This window comes from Lissotriton helveticus, chromosome 2_1, assembly GCF_964261635.1.
Source record: "Lissotriton helveticus chromosome 2_1, aLisHel1.1, whole genome shotgun sequence".
Taxonomy (NCBI): domain Eukaryota; kingdom Metazoa; phylum Chordata; class Amphibia; order Caudata; family Salamandridae; genus Lissotriton; species Lissotriton helveticus.
Window position 1 is genome coordinate 1,554,509,018 of NC_136059.1, and position 27,492 is coordinate 1,554,536,509.

Below are 27,492 nucleotides of genomic sequence, written 5' to 3' on the forward strand. Positions count from 1 at the left end.
CCAATTACCACATCATTAGACTCGACAGGACCGGCAAGACGGGCGGGGGAATCGCATGCATTTTCAGGAGCAACCTCTCCGTTGCTAAAATCACTTCCCCCTCCCTCACGTCTTGCGAACTCATTTGTCTTGATATCTCCAGCGAGGGCAAACCTGTATGTGCTCTACATCTCATCTATCACCCGCCTAGGGACAACCTCATCTTCACCCAACAACTCATGGACACGATCTCATCCAACGCTGGTCGGCAGATCCCGCAAATCTACCTGGGTGACTTCAATCTCCACTGGAACGATCAGAAAGACGCAGTGGTGAATAGTCTCAAAACTTTCCTTGACGCGCTTAACCTCACCCAAATATGCAACAGCCCAACACACGACAAAGGCTCCATACTTGATCTCATCATCGCCAACGAAGACTCCACCCAATTAGGGGCAATCCAACCTTGTGATTGGTCAGACCACCACATTATCACCTTCTTCATCAATGAAAAGGTTAAACCTATCACGGCTCCCACCAAATCTAAGATCTGGAAAAGGGACATGAAGAACCTTAACCCCAACTCCCTGCCTCCCCACCTCACCAATCGCCTCCTTCCCCCTCCTGGCACCTCTGATGTTCAATCACTGACCGACCACTACCTCGACTCTATGAATTCAATAATCAATGAAGCCGCCCCACTGCAACTAAAGAGAGTCTCCACCAAGATCTCGAACCCTTGGTATGATGGCAGACTCAATGAAGACAGGCGTGCTATGCGAATGGCAGAACGCACATGGAGATCTGTCCCCTCATCACGGCATCGCAAAATACTTAAGAGCAAGAGAAATGCCTACTTTAGGAAAATAAAGCGCGCGAAATCTGATTTCTTCAGCCTTCAGCTGGACCAAGCAAAAAACAGACCAAGAAAGCTGTTCGAACTAGTCAAAACTCAAACCAAGACGCAACCCTTACAATCTAACAGCACAACAAGCGAGATCCCACACTGTGAAGACATTTCTGCTTTCTTTAAGCTAAAGACCGACAACATAAGGAGTGACCTCCTTAATGATGTAAGTCGATACCCGAGCATCATCAAAAGGCCCGACACCCAACCTAAAAATAACGCTTCCTGGTCGTCTTTCGACACCTACTCTGAAGAAGCAATACACAAACTGCTCGGCACCTTGAAGCCTTCTAATCACCTCACAGACCCACTACCTGCCAATGCTGTTAGAGACTTCATCCCCGTTCTTCTCCCACTCTGGACTAAAATCATTAACAGCTCCCTTCAGCAAGGTCTCATCCCAGACTCCCTCAAAGTGGGGCAAGTCACGCCCATACTCAAGAAACCTACAGCTGACCCGGCTGACTTAAACAACTACCGTCCTATCACCAATATCCCCACTCTGGCCAAGCTGTTGGAAAAATGTGTGCAACTCCAACTAACAAAACACATTGACCAGTTTGAACTCCTCGACCCTCATCAATCAGGCTTCCGAGCGAAACACAGCACGGAAACGGCCATGACACACATAATTGATGACGCCCTCCAAATCCTGGATCGCAACAACTCCTGCCTCCTCATCCTCCTGGACCTCTCCTCAGCATTCGACACGGTCAAACATGAGAACCTATTAGAGCTCCTAAATACCAGAATGGGCCTATCCGGGACTGTGCTCAAATGGTTCACTTCCTTCCTACACAACCGATCCCAGAAGTTCAAGATCAACAACGTGCTGTCCTCTCCAGTGCCAGTAGATTTAGACGTCCCACAAGGATCTTCCCTCTCACCCACGCTGTTCAACCTCATCATGGAACCACTCGCTACCCTGCTCCAAGCATCCAATGTACACTTCCATATGTATGCCGATGACACTCAACTTTACCTAAAGGTACAATCCCCGGAAGATATCAAACTTCTGAACTGCACACTTAGGAACACCCAATCTTGGTTGGCCGACAATCACCTCAAACTAAATGCGTTGAAAACTGAGTTCCTCCTGATATCACCCCCTGCGAAAATGACCACCACCCAAATATGGCTCAATCACCTAACAGCACTCCATGTCCGACCCACCATCGTGGACTCTGCGAAATCCTTAGGTATCACACTTGACGCAAATCTCAATATGCAACAGCACATTAGCAAAGCAACGAAAGGAGCTAACTTCCAAATCAACACTCTGAGGAAACTCAAACCCTTCCTCCCAGCCAAAGATTTCCTAACTACTGTACAAGCCATAGTCATCCCCCGCATAGACTATGGAATTGTGGCCCTCAGTGGTCTCCCTCAAGCAACAACAGCACCCCTAAGAGCCTCCTTGAATGCTGCCGCGAGACTCATTTCGGGCTCAAGGAAACACTCTCATATAACCCCTGACTTGAAATCCCTGAAATGGCTTCCCTTCGAAGCCAGAATACAACTGAAAATTGCTGTTATGACACACTCAGCCATACACCACAAGGCTCCCAACTACCTCACTCAAAAGTTGACTATATCAGGAGGCTCGAGATCCTATAGAAGTACAAAAAGTCTGCTCCTGAAACCTCGCAGATTCCGTAAGGAAAAAACTTACAAACGCTCCTTCTCAGGAATGGCACCCAGGATCTGGAATGCACTCCCTCCTGAAACGAGGATTATCTCCTCCACTGCACTCTTCAAGAAAGAAGTGAAAGCCATCCTTATGGTCAAGTTCACCTGATCCTTACTGTTGCTGCTCAGAGACTTCGCACCGATTTTGTAACGTTGGATACTTAATGGTCCAATAACTTTTTATTCATGACCTCCTGACCTCGTTTGCAGTTGGATCAAAGACTCTGCACCGTCCTATAGTATTGTCTATTTTGAGTGTTTATTGGTATCTATTTATCTCTATGGTAGCTGGATCAGAGTCTCTGCACCGCCTTATTTTATTGTCTATTTGAATGTTTATTGCTATCTCTTGATCTGTATTGTAGCTAGCTCAGACTCAGCACCGTCTTATATTATTGTCTATTTGAGTGTCTCTGTTATTTCATGATCTCTATTGTAGTTAGATCAAAGACTCTGCACCGCCTTATTTTACTGTCTATCTGAGTGTTTACCTGTATCTTATTAGCACATGACTGTTATCCTATTATGCTACCGTTTACTATACTGTACCCAATTATTATGTCTACTCACCCTCCTGTTGCCCACTCCCCCCCCCCTGTGAAGCGCTCTGATATCTGTCAAGATCTTGTTCGCGCTATATAAAACTTTGAATAAATAAATAAATAAATATAAATAAATAAAAAGATCTGTTATTATATTCTGATTTTAGAGAGCCTAAACTCAATTTTCCATCTCGTCTCAATAGAAAGTTATACTTCTAAGATGTTACAAAGTAACTCCCATGTTAGCCTAAAGGACAGATAGCCTTTCAATAGTGAAAAGCGAAATTGGCAGTATTTCACTATCAGGACATGTAAAACACATCAGCAAATGTCCTACCTTTTACCTACACGGCACCCTGACCATGGGCCTACCTGAGAGGTGCCTTACATGTTTGAAAAGGGAAGGTAGGGCCTTTCAAGTTGGGGCATTTGCCAGGTCGGCATGGCAGTTTAAAACTGTCCACAGACCCTGCAGTGGTAGGTCTGAGATACCTTTACAGGGCTACTCACGTGGGTGGCACAATCACTGCTACAGCCCCACAGGTAGCATTTGTATTACAGACCCTGGCATACTTCAGTGCAGTTTACTGGGGGCTTACCAGTAAATCAATTATGCCTATCATAGCTAACCGATCATAATAATTTACACAGGGAGCACTTGCACTTTGACACTTATCAGCAGGGGCAAAGTGTCCAAAGCATCTAAACCAGCAAAAACGAAATCCAGCCCAGCGTAAAAAATACAGGAGCTAGAGGAAAAACGTCAGGGGACATCACGCCAAGGATGCCAAGTCTAACATTGGGTAAATAGTAAGCAGCTGTTTGTGTGCATGCCTACTACTGCATTTATGTAGCGCCTTAAAGGAGACCCTTTTCTTTTATTATGATGTTTAAAACATTTATAGTATCAATTCAGGTTTTCCCATGGTTTCATTCTTTATCTAGGTGAGCCTGTTAGTCCTACAGCTATCAGTAAGAATTAGGAAGAACACTTGCTCTGTCATGGCTTGATGTATGTAAGTGATAGAGGTAAGAGGCCTTACAACCCTGCTGTTTCTCTGTTTTTAGTCAATCATAGAAAAGTAAGTAATATTGTATCTATCGCACAACTGATTTTTTTTCCACGTTGAACCAATACCGTTGCTTCTTGTGTTTGGTATTCGCATAGTTAATTAAATAATGCACACATATACCTAAGAAACCATGTTTTCTTCCAAAACAAAAACAATTGGCTTCTGTTTGACCTTAACTGTGTCACCAATAAGATTCCATTCATTTGCTTGTCCGTGTCGTACAAATATTTTTCGTTCACTTGACTTCAAAATTCGTTTGAAAGATGTCACTGAGCATTGAAGGTTCTAACATTCATTACCACAAAATACTTGTGCTTCCTCCTCCAAATGTCAAACTACCAGCACAATTTGCATCCTTTATTCTATGGTAATGCAATACAGATCTAGAATGCTGCAAGTACTGTAAAGCTGCTAATGCTATGCAGTTTGGAGGCATCAAATATTAAATATGGCCTTCCCAGCCAAGGTTGTCTGTTATGTGACCAAATTAATTTGAGAGAAAATGGTTTGATAATATGCAGTGGGAGAAGTATAATTTCAAATGCACCCTGTGCCTTCATTGTTCTTGCAGTACTTTGGCGTGCCATTATGCTGTTGATACCTATTTTTCTCTTGTTTTCTCATCATTTCAAACAGTACTGTTATTCAAGTCAAATGAGTTGTAGCTCCTAAAAACTGATTTAATTTCTGCAAAACAGGATGGCGATGCAACCTTCAACCGTGCTAAACTTCTGAATGTAGGTTATGCCGAGGCCTTAAAGGAGTATGACTATGACTGCTTTATATTTAGTGACGTAGACTTGATTCCAATGGATGATCGCAATATTTACAAGTGTTACGACCAGCCAAGACACCTCTCCGTATCAATGGACAAATTTGGATTCAGGTAAGTGCACATCTGTTATCAAGCTGTTCTACCACGCTTAATTATAATCATGTATCATTCTGGCGTTACTGAAGCGTGGTTGCACAAAGATTTTGTACTAAGAATACCATGTACAACCGAATAAATGTGCACTGCAAAACTACATCTATTTTCAGGAGGTTGATGCAGGCTGCTGTTCGCTTAAGAAACAAAACAGATGTGTCATACAAAGTTACTGGTGCACCACAGACGCATAGGTTCATAATAGAAGAAGGAGGGGTCTGGTGCCCTTCTAAATTTTATAATTTATTCAAGGTCCTTCAATGTTGCTTGAATTTGTTTGCCTGTTTTAACAAATTGATTTTTAATTATTGTGTTTGTTAACTATACACTCAGATATTGATTGATATTCATTAACACAATTCATTCGATGTCCTTCCCATGACACAATTATGGGAAAGAGCCTTTTGCCATAGAGGGGCAGTCAATCTTGAAAATATTTATTTTAAAAATAAATCTGTGGCTTCAAGGAATCACTGTAGACCAGTTGGGGTTCTATCACACATGCCTTTATCGTCAGCATGCATTGGGCATTCCATGTACTGTGTTCCCAACTTTAATGGTGATTGTTTTTCTGTACTTTATTGTGCTCTCTTTGAAGGGCAAGGATATACAGATCACATACGTGGGGTCAGTAGCAAAGCTGGTACACTGGTACAGTGAAGACCTACGACTTATCAATCACCATTGCAAGGAGCAAGAGTGTCATTAGAGACTCATCCACAATGACAGCGATAAACAGACCTACAAATCAGCCTTCCAACACTACCATCAGCAGCTCGGAGCCACCAAGTGGGGAGCCTCAACTGAATGTAAAACATACGAGAAATAGCTCTGACCTGCTGGACCACCATCACTTCTGTGGTAACTGCCACCACCATGCACTCCATTCAAAAACTACAGGGGCTATCCAACAACCCTGAACCAGGGACAGATAATCGATACACCTAACAGAAGGTTCAGGAGGAAGAGTCACATAAATTGTGCAACCTGACATGTAAAATTAAAACAAAGAAAAGGGAAGAGAGAGAAACCTAGAGGATCATAAATTCAGCAAGGATTTATTAAAAAAGTGAGGGGATTTATAATTTATTATACATTTTTAAACGTTAAAAAGAACAATTACGCTCAAGATAGAGTGTTGGTATACAAAAAAACACATATCATAAACCAAACAAGTGGCTAAACAAAAAAACATTACAAGTGTAAAGGATCAACACACATAGACATAATAATGTGTCCTTCAATAATTATGGCCACACAAAAGCGTCGACGGCGTTTCAACCGCTGTATTATTGTACGGTCATCATCAGGACTTGAATTTACTTGAGCGTGGGGAGATTTTTACTCCCCACCCCATACCCCCTATTGCCTGCTGAGAAGAAGTGGGATCGACACGCAGGTAAGGGGAAGGCTTTATTCTTTTCCAGCTTCAGCAACTCCCCGGCAGCAACTGCCGAGGCTAGAATCATGGAAGTGTTCCACGCAGGGAACATTCCATGCAGAATGCCAGGGCAGGGAGGAAGACCCAACACACCTCCCTTTCTTAATAGAGAAACGAAAGAGCTAGAGAGGATAGGAGAAAAGATGAAACAGAAGGAAAAAGGATAGAGAGAAAAGAGAAAAGGCAAGACAGAGCAATATCATCATCTCACAATGTAAAGCAAAGGTACAAAGCAAATTACATCATAACGGAATACAAAGCAACATTGCTTTTCAGTAACACATTACTATGCACCCACATGCGGTTTTAGAAAATTACCCCATTACATAGTCTTGAAACTTAGCAGGAACGGATCTGACTCTGGAGGGGGTTTCTCTCTGCGGGAGATTCCGCTCTGGACGCACTGCACCACCCACCTTCGGAGTAGGAGGGGGAATACCAACTCCTAAACGTCTACCGACACTCTCAACCATGGGGCCAGGCACAATAGAAACCAGACTCTTGCTCCAAACTCTTCCATCCTCCAACACCACCACAAAATCCTTCACTGCAGACACCTTCTTGGGAGGATAAAACCGCGACTCTCCTTTACAGAGAAACCCAGGCTTCTTTATTCTCACCCAGTCACCAACCTTCACTTTGAAAGAGGGCGACACACACGATCTGGTATCGTACTTGCTTTGGACCGAAGATCTGACATCAGCTACGCCGGCTAAACAAACGGCATCCACCACCTTTCTAGACATCCATTCTTTGTTCAACTTCGTACCAGCTACCCTACCACGCAATAATGTAAAAGGGGCAACGCCAGTCGAAATGTGCGGAGTGGTTCTTACAGCCCATAACATGTCGCTAACAGCATGACGCCATTGTAACCCATTCACCAGAGCCAGTTGAAGATGCTCTTTGACAACACGGTTGAAACGCTCGACTAAGCCGTTGCTGCGTGGATGATAGAGGGATGTGCAAATATGCTTGATTCCAACCTCCTTGAAAAACGAAGACATTTCAGCAGAAACTAACTGCGTGCCATTGTCCGAAACTATCTCCTCAGGGAAACCCTCCCCAGAGAAAACATCGCGTAAAAACGAAATCACTACAGAAGAACTGATGGAATCAACAAACCTGATCTCAGGCCACTTGGTCATATAGTCAATGAACACCAAGATAAACTTTGGAGACGAACCAACGAGACCATAAGGCCCTGCAATGTCTAAAGCCAACTTGGACCAGGGAACGTTCTTAACTACTACAGGTTCGACAGGCAAAGGATGGTTGACCTGCGACTTATCGCTAACTATACACTCACAACATTCACGAACAAAATGTTCGACATCCTTATCCACAGATGGCCACCAAAAATCTTGCCTCACCCTGCGTTTCATGGAACGAATACCTGGATGTCCTTCGTGAGCAAGATCAAGAATTTTACCGCGAATAGCAACGGGAACAACCAATAAACCACCTCTTCTCAAAATTCCATTTACAAGAGATAACTCATCCTTGACCCTCATGTAAGGGATAATGGCAGCAGGGCAAGCTTTTTCACATGGCCAAGGTTTGCGAAGAAGATCAATAACCACCTGCATGTCATCATCCGAAGCAATTCCTTCCAACCACTCACTCTCAGAAAGGGCACAACCAACAGAGTCACACAAAGAACCAACGGCGCAAACCACATCCAAATCATCACTCTCGACACTGTCATCACCATTAGGCAAGGGTAGCCTAGACAAGTAATCAGCAACCAAATTCTTTGCCCCAGCCACATGCTCAAGCTGATATTGGAATTCTTGTAAATTGAACTGCCACTTGGATATCCTAGGGGTTGCCCTGCCTCCACCTTTAGTGGTGAATAAGTCAACCAAAGGCTTATGGTCAGTTCTTAAGATAAACCTGTTTCCCCATAAGAAATTTTTGAAATGCAAAACTCCCCACCACATGGCAAGAGCCTCCTTTTCAATGGTAGAATAAGTTCCCTCAGCACCCCTCAAGGTTCTGGAGGCAAAAGCAATAGTTTCCTCACGCCCATCACTCCTTCTTTGCATGAGGACAGCCCCCAACCCCACATTACTTGCATCGGTGGAAAGAATACATAAGTCGTTGATGTTGAACAATTTCAGAGGGCGAGCACCAATAATTTCCTGCTTAATGACACTGAAGTTGTTATCACAATTTTCATCCCAAACAAACTTAACATTTTTTTTAAGGAGATTGCGCATAGCAGCAGTTTTAGAAGAAAAGTTTTTTACAAATTTGGAGTAGTACTCCACCAGACCAAGGTATGAGCGTAGCTGATCCTTGTTTGTAGGAACAGGAGCATTCTGAATAGCATCAATGATTTTGAGTTTAGGTTCAACACCATTCTGGGATATGTGGTGACCAAGATAGTCCACTCCGTCTTGGAGGAATTTGCATTTGTCTTCCCTCAAGGTTAGCCCGCTAGACCTAAAAATGCTTAGGACAAGTTTCACACGTTCATCATGTTCAGGTTCGGACTTTCCATGGACCAATATGTCGTCCTGGAAGAAAACAACGCCCGGAATGTCTTTAAATAGGTTATTCATCAACCTTTGAAAGACAGCCGAGGATGAAGCTAAGCCGAACGGCATGCGGATGTATCGATAAGCTCCCTCCGGAGTCACAAAAGAGGTAAGGTGCTTGGAACTGGGACACAGCTCAATTTGATGGTAAGCAGATGAAATATCGAGAGAGGTGAACAATTTGGCACCCTCGAGAGTGGCTAGCATTTCGTTGATGTTAGGGAGTGGTTGCTGGTCGATCCAAATGTTGGCATTGAGATCGCTGAGGTCAACACACATCCTTAAACACTTGTCAGACTTCCTTGCTAAAACTATAGGAGCAAGCCATTCAGAACCCTCAATTGGCTCTATCACACCTGCAGCACACAAACGCTCTAATTCTTTTTTTAATTCTGCACGTAGGCTTAAAGGCACTTTCCGTACTTTATGGGCAACAGGAATGGCGCTCTCTTTTAAAATTATTCGGTGTTGAAAACCTTTGAGTTTGCCTAACTCACCGCTAAAAACCTCAGGAAACATAGATGCCCACTTGGTGTTGGACACATGAGATATGGCAAGTAATTTAGGTGATGCAGAAATTGAAGAGTAAAACTCACTTAGTTTACTGCGGGGTATTACCATGTCTGGATGATTAGGATATAAAACAATGTTCAAATCCCCTTGTTCGTCCCACCCCAATAGATTGGTACCGTCTCTCACTATGAATACAATACAAGTAGAGTGGTCCCCATGGAACGCTAATTCTGCAGAACATTTTCCCAAAACCTCAACTCTTTTGCTATTGTAAGCAAAAATTTTGATACTGGAAGGTTCCAGAAGTACATTGGATAATTTGCTGAAGTCAGTAAAATTCAACAAAGTAAAAGGAGACCCAGAATCCGCAAGAAATTTGCAAACAACCCCATTCACTGTTATAGAACAAGAAGGAGACTTCCTCTTCCTAAGACCAGACAAAGCAAACAGTTCCACTACACCGGCTTCATGTGAAGCAGCAGACAGCATCAATAGCTCATAACACTCTTCATCAGATTCACCAGAAATGTTTTTTATAGAGGGGACAGGCTTATTCGTAGAAGTAGCCTTGCACATGCGGGAATAATGACCCTTGTTCCCACATTTATAGCAGGTTTGGTTGAGTGCAAAACAAAATTTAGCAGAACCCAGATGGGATCTGCTGCCACAACGAAAACACATTACTTCGTTCTGTATTGACTTGCTTCTGGTAGAAACATTGGATGGAACTGAGCGGGTAACATTAGGCAAAGGGGTGACTTTAGGTCTGAAAGGGGGTTTGGAATTCAAAAGTTTAACTTCTACAGCAGAAGAGGACGTGGAAGAAGGAGGGGAACTCATTTCTTTGACACAAAATTGGGAATGTTCAATGCTTTTGGCCAAAGTGAGAGCAGTCTCCAAATCAGGATCGCCAGAAGCCAGCAGTTTCTCTTGAATTTTCTTGTTGGAGGTACGTTCAATTAGTTGGTCACGTATGATTTCATCCCTGAATTCTCTGTAGTTACAGTTGATGGCTAGTATGCGAAGAGCTGCTACAAAATCATCAATTGATTCACCAGGGGTTTGGGCACGTTGAAGAAATCTGTGGCGTTCAAGCACAACATTCCGTTTGGGAGAGAATCTTTTATCTAGAGTTTTGATCAATGTGGCATACTCATCAATTAAAAGTGATTCTCCGGCATCACCACCACTGACAGTAATGGTGACTACTTCGAGAGTCAAAGTTTTCAGAATGTTCCTGCCTTCAGTACCAAGATTGTAAATAAGTAGAGCCTTTTTCTTTTTGCCAGTGAAAGTATCGCCATCAATAGCTTCCAAATACGCTTCGAAAGTGTCTTTCCATTGTTCCCATGGTACAGGGGGAGTACCAGCAGTTTGTAAAAATGGAGGAGGGGCCAAAACACGATCCATTGCGTGGGTGAGTTGCTGCCCCAACGCTAAATTCTAAAACAAATGTATTTCAATAAATTAGAGGAACTATTGTGCAGCGTGTGAGAATTGGTGTGCAGAAAAATGCTTTATGTCAGAACACGTGCAGTTGATAAAGCAGTGCGCACTTACAGAATTTGTTGCAACACCAGTAAAATGAGCTTTATCAATAAGTTTGTGTTACACACTAAGGATATTAAGGTATAAACAATGGCTGTGCGCAATCCTCGTTGAAATTAATATTAGACCCTTTAATGGAAAGCTGTGCGCATCAGCTGTAAATTTTGAGAAGCCGAGCAGCTGTGCGTGTCGTGCGTGTGTTTCTTTGGTTGCTGGGATACCAGAAAAGTTTAAAATGGCCGCCCGCGAAGTGCTATGTAGCGCTGACGTTGTCAGGCAGGTCAGGCAAATCGGCGTAGTAGCGCGAGAGCAGGCAGCAGCTCTATCGCGCTGGGAAAGTTTAGAAACAGTACCTTGGAGCACACGCAGAGGAGCAGGCAGGCACAGAAAACATCGCGGCAGGCAGCAGAAGTCCACAGGAAACGAAGGAGATTTTCTCCAGGCAGGACATTCAAATCACGACAAGACCAGGTCGTGAGGAAAACCGGACTGCTTCAGGGGGAATCCCAACTTGATGTGGGGAGGCTGGAAGCCGGAAACGATCGTCGCCACTGAAAAGAAGTGGGATCGACACGCAGGTAAGGGGAAGGCTTTATTCTTGTCCAGCTTCAGCAACTCCCCGGCAGCAACTGCCGAGGCTAGAATCATGGAAGTGTTCCACGCAGGGAACATTCCATGCAGAATGCCAGGGCAGGGAGGAAGACCCAACACCTGCTCACCTGTTTGCTTCACCACTGCTCGCCTCTCTTTGCTCCTCCTCTCCCCACGTGAGCCTCTGTGTTGCTTCCTCCTTCCATGATGAATCTACCCCCCCTTGTTGGTTGTAGGTTTGTCCTCTCTCCTAAACCATCTTTGCTGCCATTGTTTCTCTCTTCCGCCACACCTAACACAAAAACACATACACAACAATTCTCATTGAAACTCCTCATCTATTCACAGTTCAGGGCCTTACAACATGACCCACACGCTGCACCACCGCCCCCAAATCTTACACCTTCCACCCTAAACAGACGCAAACAAAACAAACATGCCACATTTCCCAACTTTTCATCTTCACAAAACAAGGCTAATATACAAAAACAATACCGCTCACAGACTCACTCTCCGCCACCTACACCCAGACCCATCACAATGCCTTCTAAGCCTGCTGGATGAGGAATACGATGTAGAAAAGCAACACATTGCTATCCCCATACAGCTAATACCATCACTAATCAAACAATACACCTGCTACAAGTTAAAAAAATACTGCTCACTCTTCTACAAAACAAAGTCACACCATCATCAAACCCCAGTCTCTAAACTGCCTACTAATAAATGCTCGATCGCTTTAAAAATAAGCATCAAATCTACGACCTACTCACTAGCACGTAATCTGACTTACTCTTCATAACTCAATCATGGTTGGGAGATGACATGGCTCCAGTGTTGCATGAAACCGTTCCGCTAGGCTATCAAACTATCACACAAAAACATATAGGCAAAAGAGGATATGGACTAGCTGTTGTGTTCAAGCAAACATTAAATATCTCTAAAGCTAACAACGTTTCCTTAGAAGGTTGTGAGGTCCTCTTCATTAGATCAACCCTACACCACCAGCCTCCTTTAGCTTCCTACTCATTTACAGTCCTCCACCTAGCAATGCAACATTCTCAAATTCATTTCTAGACTCGGTTTCAAACCTGATAACACTACACTCCAGCCTATGCCATTCGGGCGAACCTGGATGCCATTCGGGCGAACCTGGATGTCGGAGACTCAGCGGCCTTGGTCCTTTTGGAACTAAGTGCCACTTTCGACACTGTCTCCCATGCGATACTCTTAAATCGCCTGCAGGAAATTGGCATCAGAGACATGGCTCTGGAGTGGCTACCCTCTTTTTTGGAAGGTAGGTCTTTCCAAGTTCATGCTCCCCCTTTCCATTCTTAAGAGCTCACCTTGCGCCAGGGCGTACCGCAGGGTTCAGTGTTAAGCCCCTTATTGTTCAACATCTACGTACAGCCTCTGGCTGTGTCGGCAAAGGAAAGGGGCTTGGCACTGGTATCATATGCTGATGACACCCAGCTAGTGATCGCCTTTTCCCAAAAAAGTGGTACCAACTTGATTAAGTTTAAGGAGGACCTCTCTGTGATTGCGGACTGGATGGCAATGAACTGCTTACAGCTTAATGCTAGCAAATCCAAGATCTTGCTATTTGGGAAAGATCGGGGGCTGTGGTCAGAGAGTTATTGGCCTGACCGTTTGAAACCTGCCCCCTTGCCCAAGGAGACAGTGAAAAATCTAGGCATTTGGTTCGACAATGGCCTAACATTCGACGCCCAATCCAATGCAGTGGCTAGGGCTTGTTTTGGTATTCTCATGGCCTTGAAACCGTTGTTGGGTTTTTTCCCCCCGATAGTCCGCCAAATCATTCTTCAGGCGACAATCCCGTCTAGATTGGATTATGGGAACTGCCTATACTTGGGTGCGAACAAGGCTAGTGTCAAGCGTCTTCAGAGGCCACAGAATGCTGCTGCCCGCATGTTGATGGCCCTCCCGTACACTTGCTCGGTCTCCCATGTACTTCAGAAACTTCACTGGTTGCCGATAGAAAAGTGCATCTAATTTAAGGCGCTTTGTTTGGCGCATAAGATCCTATCACCTCAGGCACCGGCGGGACTGATGGGGCTGCTAGAGTTCTATGCGCCACGACGTCCTTCAAGATCTGCCGCCTTAGCTCTGGTATGAACCCCACGTGTTTGGAAAGCCAGAGCGGGTGGCCGCTCCTTCCGCAGCCTGGCTGCGCAGCTCTGGAACTCGCTTCCTGTGTCCATCAGAGTGATCCAGAATCATTTTGCGTTCCGGAAGGCCATTAAGACCTGGCTTTTTCCGGCTTAATGCTTCTCATATCAAGTTTTTGTCTGGGAGTCTATGGTCTGCGCTAGGACGCCCCGTCACTGGGGCAGCCATGCGCAATACAAATCTAACAAATAAATAAATAAATATGCATTCTGGGTGACCTCAACATTTGGTTTGATAAACCCAATATGCCCCTTTCAAAAACCATCATCTCTGGCTTTGACACACTGAACCTACATCCGATCGTCCACAAACCCACACACATGGCTGGACACATCCTAGATGCCATTTTTGTAAATTCAGTATTAGTTAACTTTTAAATGATTCCTCCAGTCATGTGGTCAGACCACCATTTGCTAGCTTTCTTACATAAAACAGCACAAAGCAACCAACACACCTAAAGCCACCTTACATGAATTCACCTATCAACTGTGGAACAAACTCAATTTTGAATACACAACTAACATCCAAGACAGATCTAGACACAATACAAATGTTAAACTATAGGAGTGGCTACAGGAAGCTTTTTATATCCTAACACCACTCAGAACAACACAAATTGACAAAAGAAAACAGGCACCTTAGAGAAATACAGAACTAAAAGAGACAAAACCGCAAATTAGAAAGCTACAACACACCTGGCTCAAAACAAAGAGGAATCAAGACTAACTTCACCTACAGAAACCTACCAGATCATACAAGTCAGCTAATAAAAAAAACTAAAAAATATACTATTAAGACACAATTTAAAATGCTAAATGAGCAAATAAAGTTTTTCAAAATTCTCACAGCATAGAAAGAACCCCCATTACTCAAGACTTCATGGAAAACTGGCAAATCATTACACAACCAAAGCAGACATGTTGGACTCCTATTTAAAACAAAGGGAAACCACCAGCACCAACCCATTTCCAAAAATACCCTCCAAGAGTAAGCTAACCCAGCCTCTCCATTCCTTCAAGCAAATATCACAAAGTGAATTTATGGATCTGGTCAAAGCAAGCAGGCCTTCCAGCAGCCCTACTGACCCTTATCCACCACAAATATTCAAGAACATTCTTCTAACTACTTCTGCTGCACACCAGTAAGAAGAAATATCAATAATGCCTTAACTATGGGAATTTTTCCAGAAGACCTAAAAATTGCATACATACGTCCATCATTAAAGAAAACTAACCTGGGCCTGCTTGACCCCGACAACCACAGATCGATTACAAAAGGACCTTTCCTGGCAAACTGATAGAAAGAGCAACATTTGCCCAGATGTCACAATTCATCGTAGATAACTCCATACTTTCCAACTTCCAAACAGGATTCCGTCTAAGAAGAGTCACAGAATCTGCCATTATTGGCATCTGGGATAACCTTAAAAACACAGTAGAACGCAACGGGGTTGCTGCACCACTTCTCTTGGACCTCTCAGCTGCCTTCGACACAGTTGACCATGACACTCTAATCCAAAGACTCTACAAAGCCGGCATAGAGGGGACTGCCCTCGACTGGATCACATCCTACCTTCAAAACAGAACAAATGTCACTCATTCTCCACCTTTCTCATCCAAACTGTACTTCAAAGAAGCAGGGGGTCTACAAGGCTCTAACATCTCACCTGTGCTTTTCAACATCTATATTAAGTCATTATCAGCAATCATCAATGAATTTCAGCTCACATGCTATAACTTTGCAGGTGACACACAAATACTCCTTAAACTGGAAAGCCCCAAAGACATTGGAAACTCCCCAATCTTAAGTTGCATCCGCGATGTTGATCAGTGGATGACATGGAGCCAACTCAAATTGAATGGTTCCAAAATAAAAATAGCCACATGTGGTAATTGGAAAAACGATGACTCACTTTGTGCCTGGCCTGACGATCTGGGACCATCTACTAAATATCTAAGTAAGTAAGAAACCTTGGAAATACCATGGACTCCAAGTTATCAATAAATGCCCAAGTGGACAAATTTGCAAGTTCAAGCTTCATTACTATGAAAACTCTGCAACACATCTTCCCCCACCTGGTATTTCCACACAAGGTCCAAGCAACTATCTCTTGTACTATCTGAACTTGAATATGCCAATGGCCTCTTCCGCGGATCATCTTTATCAACTATGAAAAGAATGCTACGAATTCAGAACTTTGCTGCCAGAATACTCTTATATGTAAAGCCACAAGCCCACGCTTTCCCCTGCTACATTGGTTATCGATTGCCAGAAGATTCACCTTCAAGCTGCTTTGTATCACCCACAAAGCAATCCATGAAACAGGACCGCTTTTCATCAGGAATAAAATCACCAAATACATTCAACAAAGGAACCTCTGCTCCAGATTGGTACCTCACCTCAAAATCTCACTATACAAGAAAAAACACCATAGGCGGCACATCTGTCTTTGTTTAACCAGCCACACTATTGAATTCATTACCGCTAAACATAACTTCCAAGGATAACTATCTTATCTTCAGAAGACTTCTCAAGAGCTGTCTCTTTCCTACATATCCACCATACTCAAATACAAATGTGCAGCATATCCCTGTGTATATAAACACTTAATTTGATGATATGTGTGTATCTAGATATGTGTATTTCCTGATATAAATATGTATAATATGTACTTATGTATCTATATATTTATTATTTTACTCTTACTGTAACAAACAAAAACTTTGACTCTCTCCAATGCACTACCCTTTATATAGTTCACCCTTTAACTCTCTCAATATATCCTCTACCTACACTCTCTGACTCATCCCAAACTTCATTCTACTACTATGATCTCTGAAGTAACCCTTTCTAGACTCTTCCCTCCTCTATCCCTCCTTGGATCACCCCAAACCTCATTTTAATGCTATGATCTCCCCAAAAAACTTTCTAAATTCTTCCCTCACCTATTCCTCCTTTGACTCATCCCAAGAATCACTTTACTGCTATCTTGCTAATCGAATTCTAGAGATTCTTCCCTCCTCAGTCTTGCTTTATACTCATCCCAAACCTCATCTTACTACTGTGACCTCCCAATAAACACTTTCTTGACTCTTCCCTCTTCTATCCCCTATTATTCTTTTCATCCATCTAACAGACTCACATGTCCACCGCTTATATTGACTCAAATTTCACTCTGCTAATCCACCACTAATTTTTTGGGGCTCTGTAGTAGCGTGCTGCTTGCCGTAAAGCACTTTGACACCTCAACAAGGGTAGTAAGCACTTTATAAACACAATTACAATGCAATATAATACCCTCCGTTGTTTCCCCTCCTCGTGTTGCTCGTGCCCTTTCTTGTTTCTTCCATCTCATTTTTTTTTTGTAAACAGAATTGTATTAATTTGTAATAAAGCAATCAATCACCTCTCAGAAACAATACTTTAATTACAGTCTAGTTCCAGCGTATAACCTGCTCCGTTTACACATGCTACTCTCTGGCTGTCTCTTCATGAGGAGGCATCAGTCCCGCTCCAACATACGGCAATGCTGAATCATCTAGCACAGACTAAATTCTTTGAAACTGTCGGACATAGTGCCGCCCATAGACATGTAGCAGCACAACATTCTGCCCCTCAAGTAACCCTTAAACTCCACCCACCCCAACCCCAGGCATGCCGCTTTCCCCTGTCGTCCTGCACGGTGTCACTAATCAGTTCAACCGGACACCAGGCATGCTATTCCAGGTGAAGCAGTTCCCCGCTGGGGCCACCCCGAGCAGGAGCTCCATCAAGCAGCTCAAGCCAGTGGGCATCCATCCGGATTGTCAAGGAAACCAGTGCTCACTCTCCCACAACTGGGTCTGTACCGTCAGGGGGTATATCGTTATCTTCACTCTGTTGTTTTTAATATCTCCACCAATGCCACCCACGACCTCGCTATTTCTAGTGTCTTTTCACTCCTAGTTCTTTGGGACATTTGCAGTCTGTAGATCCCTTCGCAGTCTGCCCACTTTACAATCTCCCTTGTCCATCCTAGCATGCTAGGGACATTTTTCGCCTTCCAGTGACTAGTAATTTCTCGTTTGGCCAACACCAACCCCAAGTCTATACATTTGCTAGTTACTTTATTCCTGGCCGTATGAGGGAACCAATGTAGAAGGCAGCACCCTGGCGCCAGCACTTTGTCGCGTTCCATCGTTTCCATTAAACTAGTTGTCACCCCTCTCCAGAACTCTCCCAAAAGTGGTCAGTGCCAAAACATATGCAAAAAATCAGCATTTTCCAGGTTACACCTCGGGCAGACGGACCGGGCCCCAAAGTATTCATTAATCTTGCACGGGGTCAGGTATTCCATGTGAAGGACAAAGAAGTGAATCAGCTGGAAGCGCGCGTTTCTGGAACTTTCCCATTCTCTTTCCACCAATTCCCCACATGGCTAAGTCCGCTTCCCATTTAAGACGTAGGGCTGTTAGGGGTTTTCGTGTTTCCTGTGTGAGGCGCCAATATAGGCACGTGACCGCCTTAATCGCTCCAGCTGCTGTCACTATATCCTGACAACCCAAGGAGGTCGAAGACTCAGCCATCCCCTCCCCCCACTGTTTACAGATAGCTGCTGTCAGGGCAGCATGTAAAAGGAAGTCCCCTCTTGGGAGATCGTATCGTTCTAATAGATCATTAAAAGGTAGCAAAGTATTGTCCTCATACAGATCTCCAATAGTAGAGATATCCGCCTCCTCCCATGTCCGACAGCCCTGCCTCGTTCCCCTGCCCACTGCACAGGCATCCGAAATCAGCCCTCCTGTCCTGAATCTGGCAGGAGAATTCTTATACAAAATTGCCGTCCAAGCTACGAAATCTTCTCCAGCCCGTGCGCTCTCAGGACTCTAAAAAGATACGGCTACTCGAGGCTATCAAAGGCTTTTTCAATGTCTATTTATTAAATGCATGCCTCCTCTTTATTGTATGTGGTCGCATCCAAGATTTGTAGAAGTCTGCGTATATTCATCGCTGTATTCCTGGATGGAATAAAACCCGCCTGATCCACATGTACAAGCATGGACATGTGGCCCATCAGTCGGCTCTCCAGTATGCAACTCAAAATCTTATAGTCCAAGTTAAGCATGGCAAGGGGCCTATACGCAGTGCGCACCCAAGCTAGTTTGCCAGGTTTTAAAAGCGGAATAATTACCGCTTCTCTCGTTGAAGCAGGTAGATAGCCGTCACTTTTTGCTCTATTATACAGGGCCATCAAGTGGGGGACCAATATGTCTATATTCGTTGAGTAAAACTCAATGGGGAGCCCGTCTGTCCCTGGTGTCTTATTCCTGGCCATGTGCTTGATAGCACTTTGTATCTCTCTGATGTCAACTTCTCTCCCTAGGGCCTCGGCATCTTCACCATCAATCTGAGGAAGTTCTACTTCCTCTAGGAATCCCGCCTCCTCCAGTACTGTTGGGTCAAACTTACTCTGATACAGGTCAGTGTAGTATTCCAAAAACTGGAGATTAATATCTTGCTGGTTATAAAAAACCATGTCATTCCGCCGCCGCAGTTCCAGGATCCTCGTCCCTCTGCATGCTGAGTTGGCCAGCCAAGCCAGCAATGCTCCAGATTTCTCCCTTTCAGCATGAGCCCGAGCTATGTAAGCCCTGTAATCGAAACAACACAACTTTTCCACCTGCGTCACCATAGTTTCCCTGGTTGCTAGGAGATCAGTTTGTTTATCCACCCTCTCCGGTCTGTCTTTCTCTACCTCCCTAAGCCGCAGTTCTGCATTCTGTACATCCTGCAGGAGGACCCTCCGCACCCCCACCACTTCGCCAGTGCAACGGCCCCTAATAACGGTTTTAAAAGCATCCCATTCAACAAGTGGGCTGGTTGCTATGTTGGCATTAGCGAATAAATAATCCTCAATAGCAGTGTGTATTGTGGCCCAGAACACCTGGTGCTCCAACACTTCCGGCCTCAGCCGCCAGATAGGTATTGTAGGCCTAGTCCGTACCCAGTCCAAGGACACCAGTCAGAGGGTTAGGATCAGAAATCGTCCTAGTCAAGTATTCACTCAGGGTGTCCCCTCCATGAACATCCGGGGAACACAGGATCGTGTAGCTTGTGTAAGGCAGAAAAATAAGAATAGTCCCTCTCCCCTGGGTGTTGAGCTCTCCAGGTGTCTGTCAGTCCCCAGTGGTGCTGCCTGTCCCGCCGGACCTCAGCAACTCTGTGTGTGGGAGCATCAGGAAGTGGCGGGTGGGATCGGTCCAAACTGACATTGGTAACACTATTAAAATCTCCCCCCAGTAGCACTGAGCCAGTTAACATCGATGCCGGTGACTGCGGGAGGTGTGATAGAAATGTGGGCTGATCCATGTTATGGGCATAAATACACCCTATCGCTATATCCCGTCCGTCCAGTCTCCCTGAAACCACCACAAATCTGCCCTCTGGATCTATTATTCGGCGAACACACTGGAAAGGGGCCCCCGCCCGCACCCAGAGTAGAGTTCCCCTGGCAGAGGCTGAGTATGTTGTATAAAACACCTGCCCCTTCCATCTTCGCTGCAATGCTACTCCTTCTTTCTGCAATAAGTACATTTCCTGCAATAGCGCAATCTGTACCCCTCTCCTAATCCAATATGCATGTATTTTATGCCGCCGACCCATGGTGTGCATCCCCCTAACGTTCCAAGAGATACACTTAATACATAACACTCAAACAGTTCACATGAGATTGCACATCCCATGGCAGAGCCTGGTCCACGTATGATCACTCTTCACATTGCATGTCCAATAGTTGAAAAAGTATCTGAATGTACCAGAAACAGCCGAAACCTGACTTGACATCTCGCTTTGCCATCTGTGCTCTTAGTTCCGCCGGCATCACTAGTGACATGGCCACGTCCACTTTGGAATATGACATTGATGCCATGCTCTCAGAAATGAAATCATTAACCGACCCACACTCTGGCCAGGAGTGGTGCAGGATTAATTGAAACTGCCATTATTTCTTCCTGGGTACCACACCATTTGGTTAAACAATCAGATTTTCCATTGGCCAGTCATCAAAGGGGCCTGTTGTCCTCCCTTCATATACCTTTTTGTCCAATTTGTCCTGCACCACCTGTCTGTGATCCCTTGTGGACTGCAAATGTTCTGCCCGGTACTGAACCCGGAGGCCCTCATACCCCAAACTAAAAACCCCTTTGAAACTATCCCACAATGCACTTGCCTTCTCTGGCTCATTGTAAAACCCCACCCAGTACTCCAACCTGTCCACTTTATCCAGAGTACGATCCTTATGTGCCAGACCCCTGTGCTCCCTTCCTCCCCTGTTGCCATATGACTGTTGCTGGTAGTGTTTCCCCTGACCTCTAACATATGACTGCCACTGTCAAGCATTTGATCCCTGGTGTCCCCCGCAGCCCTGAAGCAATGAATGAATGTGTGTCTATCTGTACACTTGGAACACCCAGGCCAAAATGTGCAGTACTCCCTGGGACACAAACCCTTGTTGTAGTTCACTATGCTCGCCGGCGTCCTGGCTCTTACCTGGCTCCAAAGTTGGTGCCAGTACAAATGCTTGCATCCTCGCCACTGGCCACTGCATCCCCAACACCAAACTCTGCCAAGCTTCACTGCCTCATGTTAGCTGGATCTTCCTCCAAAGTGCTAACCCATATCTCCACAGCTCCTCTCCTTCCTGCTCCCCGCCTTCCTCAAGGCTCTCTTCATCATAAACCATCAGTGTCCTACTCATAGGGTCGTCCACCCTAGTCCAACTCGGGCCTGCACTCGCTCCTTGTCGAGTTACAGTTGTTCTTAATTGAGTCATGGGCCCGTAGGTAACATCCCGGGAGACCGTAACAACCCCACCAAACCACTCTGCCCACCACACCAGCCAGTCCATCACGCTGTAATAGCTGGAGGCCGTTCTAGACTTTCCTGTCAGTGGAGCTAACAAGGTCGCCCCAGACATTCTTCTGCCAGCTGCATAGGGTCTCCCGACGCTGTATGACGAATTGTATTGGGCCCAGCCATCCCTTCACCTTGGTGTACGTGAGCCACACTGAGCTCTCCGGAGTCTGGAAACGAGTGTAGCTCCTTAACCTGGAAAGAGACGACGGGACTGTGCTGTGTTAGAAGTATACATGATGTTTTTCTGATGTGTTCCATTGTATATTTGTGTGCAGTTTCTTAGCAGTTTGTACTGTTGTGAGCCAGGCGTTAGCTTGCTAAATGTCATACCTGGGCAGTACAGGCAGCATTTACAAAATTGTGTTAATATGAACTGCGAACATTGAAATGCTTTATATTGCTTGCATAAGGTGACTGTTAAGGTGATGACGGAAGAGAACACTTTCTTTGCATCTAAAAGCCTCAGGAATAGTAGCTTGTCTTCAACAAGGCCGACGCTGTCATCGCACCCCACCTGCAGGACATCATCAACACCTCCTTCGACACCGCTACCTTCCCGGAGAGCTGGAAGCACGCCGAACTCAGCGCCCTACTAAAGAAGCCATCAGCCGACCCCTCCGACCTCAAGAACTACCGACCCATCTCGCTGCTCCCGTTCCCCGCAAAAGTCATCGAGAAGACCGTCAACAAGCAGCTAGCCGCCTTCGTCGAGACGAACGGATCCCTCGACCTCTCGCAGTCTTGCTTCAGGGCCAACCACAGCACCGAGACCGCCCTGATCGCAGCCACCGATGACATCCGAGCTCTGCTCGACAACGGAGAAACAGCGGCCCTCATCCTCCTAGACCTCTCCGCGGCCTTCGACACCGTCTGCCACCGTACCCTAGTACAGCGCCTCAGCAATGTCGGAATCCGGGAGAAGGCGCTGCAGTGGACCATCTCCTTCCTCGCCGGAAGGACACAGAGAGTCCGCCTCCCCCCGTTCAGATCAGAAGCCACCAAAGTCATCTGCGGCGTTCCTCAAGGCTCCTCGCTCAGCCCAACCCTCTTCAACGTCTACATGAGTCCCCTCGCAGCCATCGCACGACAGCACAACCTCAACATCATCTCCTACGCCGACGACACCCAGCTGATCCTCTCCCTCACCAACGACCCCGCCACCGCCAGAACCAACCTACACGAAGGGATGAAGGAGGTAGCCGAATGGATGAAGAACAGCCGCCTGAAACTGAACTCGGACAAGACGGAAGTCCTCATCCTGGGATCCTCACCCTCCGCCTGGGACGACTCCTGGTGGCCCCCCGCCCTGGGCAGCGCACCCAAACCAACAGACCACGCACGCAACGTGGGCTTCATCCTGGACTCATCCCTCTCCATGACCAGACAAGTCAACGCCGTCTCCTCGTCGTGCTTCAACATCCTACGCATGGTACGCAAGATCTTCCGGTGGATCCCCACCGAGACCAGGAAGACAGTCACCCAGGCCCTCGTCACCAGCCGACTGGACTACGGCAACTCCCTCTACGCCGGAATCACCGCCAAACTCCAGAAGAGACTCCAGCGGATCCAGAACGCCTCAGCAAGACTCATCCTGGACATCCCCCGTCGCAACCACATCTCCGGACACCTGCGAGACCTGCACTGACTCCTGGTCAACAAGAGAATCACCTTCCGTCTCCTCACCCACGCACACAAAGCCCTGCACAACCAAGGACCAGGATACCTCAACAGACGCCTCAATTTCTACGCTCCCAAACGCCAGCTTCGATCGACCGGCCACGCCCTCGCCGCCGTCCCCCGCATCCGAAGAGTCACCACAGGGGGAAGGTCTTTCTCCTACCTCGCCGCCAAGACCTGGAACTCCCTCCCAACCCACCTCCGCCTGACCCAGGACCACCTCGCCTTCAGGAAGCAGCTCAAGACCTGGCTGTTCGAGCAGTAGCGGACCCCCCCTCCCCAAGCGCCTTGAGACCCTCCGGGTGAGTAGCGCGCTATACAAATGCTTTGATTGATTGATTGATTGATAGCTTTGAGAAAATTACTGAATATTGACTTGCAGTTACCGTATTTTCTGGCGTATAAGACGACTTTTTAACCCTTGAAAATCTTTTCAAAAGTCGGGGGTCTTCTTATACGCCGGGGGTCATTTTATAAGCTGGCGAATATAGCCCAAACCCTATATTTTAACAGGAAAAGTATGGGGTCATCTTATACGCCCAGTCGTCTTATACGCCAGAAAATACGGTAAATAGAATTTCTAAAGGCAAAATGGGATGACAACTCCACCTTTTCCGCTATGTTATGAAAAAAGTCAATTCATTGAAGTCAAGGAATGTTGTGTAGAGTATAGAAGTGGTTGTTCCACCTTATTTGTAACATAGCTGTTGTTGACGAGATGTTATTAAAACATTTATCTCCTTGACAGAATAAACTTTAGCTGAATGAGGACTAAGAATTGTTCAGGGGTACCAGATGATCCCTGGAGGAAAGCTTTTTCATAGCTGCAGCAGGAAAATGCTTATGTAAAAAAAAAATTGAATTTGTTTTAAATAACTTGTAAATACAGGCCTTCGAACATGAGAAAGGTAACGTCAAAGAAAACGTACCTAACGTGGATAAGCAAAGATGTAGTTTGATTAATATGCCCCAATTGTACTTGGCACTACAGCATCCAGGAATAAGTAGGTATAGTTTTGTCAGCGATATTTAAGTATAAAAACAGCAAAAGTCCTTTTAGCCATTTTGAGTGACCATACTGTGCACAGATTACATAATTAATTAACGCTCACATGTTCATACCAGTGCTTTAACTTAAATTCATGGGGATAGATGTATGTACAACTGGTCGCAAAATACAGCCCTAATTTGGAAGCAGTATTTTGCGCCCAGTCTGGTAATTTGTGACGTGACCAATGTACTAATAGGTCATTTTGCAAATTACTGATTGGTAGTGGGTCGCAACTGGACCTACCTCATCAATTTTAATGAGGTAGACAGACCGCCATATCTGTGATTTTTTTTAAATAAAGCAATTTTTTTATGCAGTATATTTTCCTTAAAGGAAAACGGGATGTGTTTAAAGATAAACATGAAATGTTTCATTTTTTTTATTTTTTAAGAGCAGGCAGTGGTTTGTGGAACCACAACCTGCTCTTAAATATTTTACTAATGAGCATTTTGGTTGCAAAATACTAGTACATACCGCTATAATTTGGTATTTGGAAGGGACGCCCTAAACGCGCTCCTTCCAACTACCAAATCATTATTAGCTTGTAAACCCAAATAGCGATTTGGTGATGTGTTAACAAATCGCAAGTTGGTTACAATACATTAGAAAAGGCCTGTTTGTGTTTGCAAATGGCCAGATTCTGTGAATCAGGCCGCTTGCGACTGCAAAAAAGGCTTCGTACATCTACCCTGGCTCCCACAGTTTCATATTGGGGGCAGTATATGTTTACGGTCATGAATCTCAATCATGAAGACGAAGAGGAGGGGCGGAGAGGGGCTCCATGGAAGGGTTTTTAAGACATGTTATTAAATCAAGGACGTATGTGTAAAGAGTTTGAAACCTGTTTTAATTGTACATACTATTTGATCTGTTGATGTACAACCAGCATGCATCTGGCTACCAAAGGTGGATGCTTACTGTCAATTTCAAACAGTAGTGAAGCCTAAGGAGTCCGAGTTCTTCAGCGTGTTCAACGTGGCGATTTGAGGACATAGGGCCAGATGTAGGTAATTCATATTTACCGACTCCTAAATACCGAATTTTACCGATTCGGTATTTAAGAGTCGGTAAATATGAAGGGGGGAGATGTAGGTATATCCAGATGTTGAAATACCGAATAGTTAGAATTCGGTATTTACCGATTCGGTAAATACCGAATCGGTATTCCCTATTCATTCCTATGGGCTGTGAAGCCCTTAGGAATCAATGGGAAATACCGATTCGGTAATTACCGAATCGGTAAATACCGAATTTTGCAAGGGTGCAGGGGGTGTCACTTTGACACCCTCTGGCACCCCCAAAACAGGCATGTGCGCCATGTGGCACACAGACATGCCCTAAGGGCATGTCTGTCTGTCACATGGCTAGGTGTGCATGCACACATGTGCATGCACACCAGAATTCGGTATTTTAACACCCAATTGGATGGTGTGTTAAAATACCGAATTTGTAGGGCCTTTGGGACTCAGAAGAGTCCCACCTACATCTGGGATTTACCGAATCGGTAAAAATACCGATTCAGTATTTTACAGAATCGGTAAATTTACCGAATCGGTAAATTTACTGATTCTGTAAAATTATGCCCCTACATGCCAATTCTTTTTTGTAAATTTTTTTTATTTAGAGTTACATACGAAAACAAACAAGGCCAGGGCCCCCAAGGTGCCAACAGGTCCCCGCACACGGGGCGCAATAAGAAGCAACAGTGCAGACAAGTCATACTGATAATTGTATCTCAAGTCCGGATCCACAAAGTCTAGATCAGTGGATATACTCCGAGAGTCTTCAAAGATCCATTAAGAGAGCATGCGAGCATAGCGTGAAAATTCGCAAGGCCAAGGGACCACTCATCATGAGGCCAACCGGCCCAGCATCGCTCTCCCCAGGGGGCCCCCGAACCCGAAACATAAGGAAACAATCCCCCCCCCCTTCCACCCCCCCTTCCCTCCCCCATGGTGGTGACCCAACACACACTCCCGCTGGTCCGCCGACATTCACACTAGACTTGAAAGAGATGAAGGGACCTAATAGAGGCCGGGCAAACGGCCGAGGGCAACCCTTTAGAAAGGAACTCCACCAGGGGACCCCAGTTATAACGAAAGTTCTTGAAGTTACCCAGATAGATGTCTGCCATTCTCTCCAGACTCAGATATCTCCATTGTCGAGCATGCCATAGGGAGATTGCTGGCGCCCCTCTCTGCTTCCAAGCGGCAGCCAGAGTAATTTTGGCAGCTCCCAAGCAGAGCCATAAGATCCTCTTATCCGCCCGGGTTTGATAGTTCAAGTCGGGATCCCGCAGGCCTAACAAGACAGAGGCGATGGAATCCTCAATGGGATAGCCCAGAATGTCCTTGATATGCGAGAGGATTTCCTCCCAGTAGGGCCGAATCACCGGGCAATCCCACCAGATGTGGCGAAAGTCACCCAGGAGCCCACAACCCCTCCAACACCTGTCGGACGTAGCAGGGTATATGCGATGGAGTCTAGCTGGGCAAAGATACCAAAGCGTAAGGGTCTTAAGGTGTGCCTCCCGCAACTGCAGAGAGTGGTTGAACGCAGTAACATCCTTCCATAGTGCCGTCCATTCGGTATCGGAGATTCCTCTCCCCACCATGTCCTCCCAGTGTCCCATATACCGCGGCCTCGGAGCCACCGCAGATTAGAGCAGGAGGCGGTATAAAAAGGAGATAGTCCCCCTCATGGTGGACGTCCGTAACAGAAAGGCCTCAAATGGCGAGTGGGGTCTCGTAGCCGCGTCACGCACCCCAGGCGATGTGGCCCAGTGGAGCATCTGCAGGTGGCGAAACCGCTCCTCTGGGGAGACCCCATAGTCCCTCATGCAGTTGGGAAAGGAGAGGGGGTCTTGCCCATGAAACAGATCTGTCAGCGCCCTGCAACCCCCCTCCCTCCAGGCGTCAAAGGTTCCC

The 27,492-nt window shown here is 45.6% G+C and overlaps 1 protein-coding gene across 1 annotated transcript in view; it reads left to right on the top strand.

The window, feature by feature from the left end:
- The window catches only part of B4GALT1 (beta-1,4-galactosyltransferase 1), a 414,930-nt gene that overhangs the window by 253,628 nt on the left and 133,810 nt on the right, over positions 1 to 27,492 (top strand). Inside the window, exon 3 of the mRNA XM_078676516.1 lies at positions 4,889 to 5,076. Coding sequence (XP_078532642.1) covers positions 4,889 to 5,076 — 188 coding nt within the window. The remainder of the gene's footprint in view (positions 1 to 4,888; positions 5,077 to 27,492) is intronic.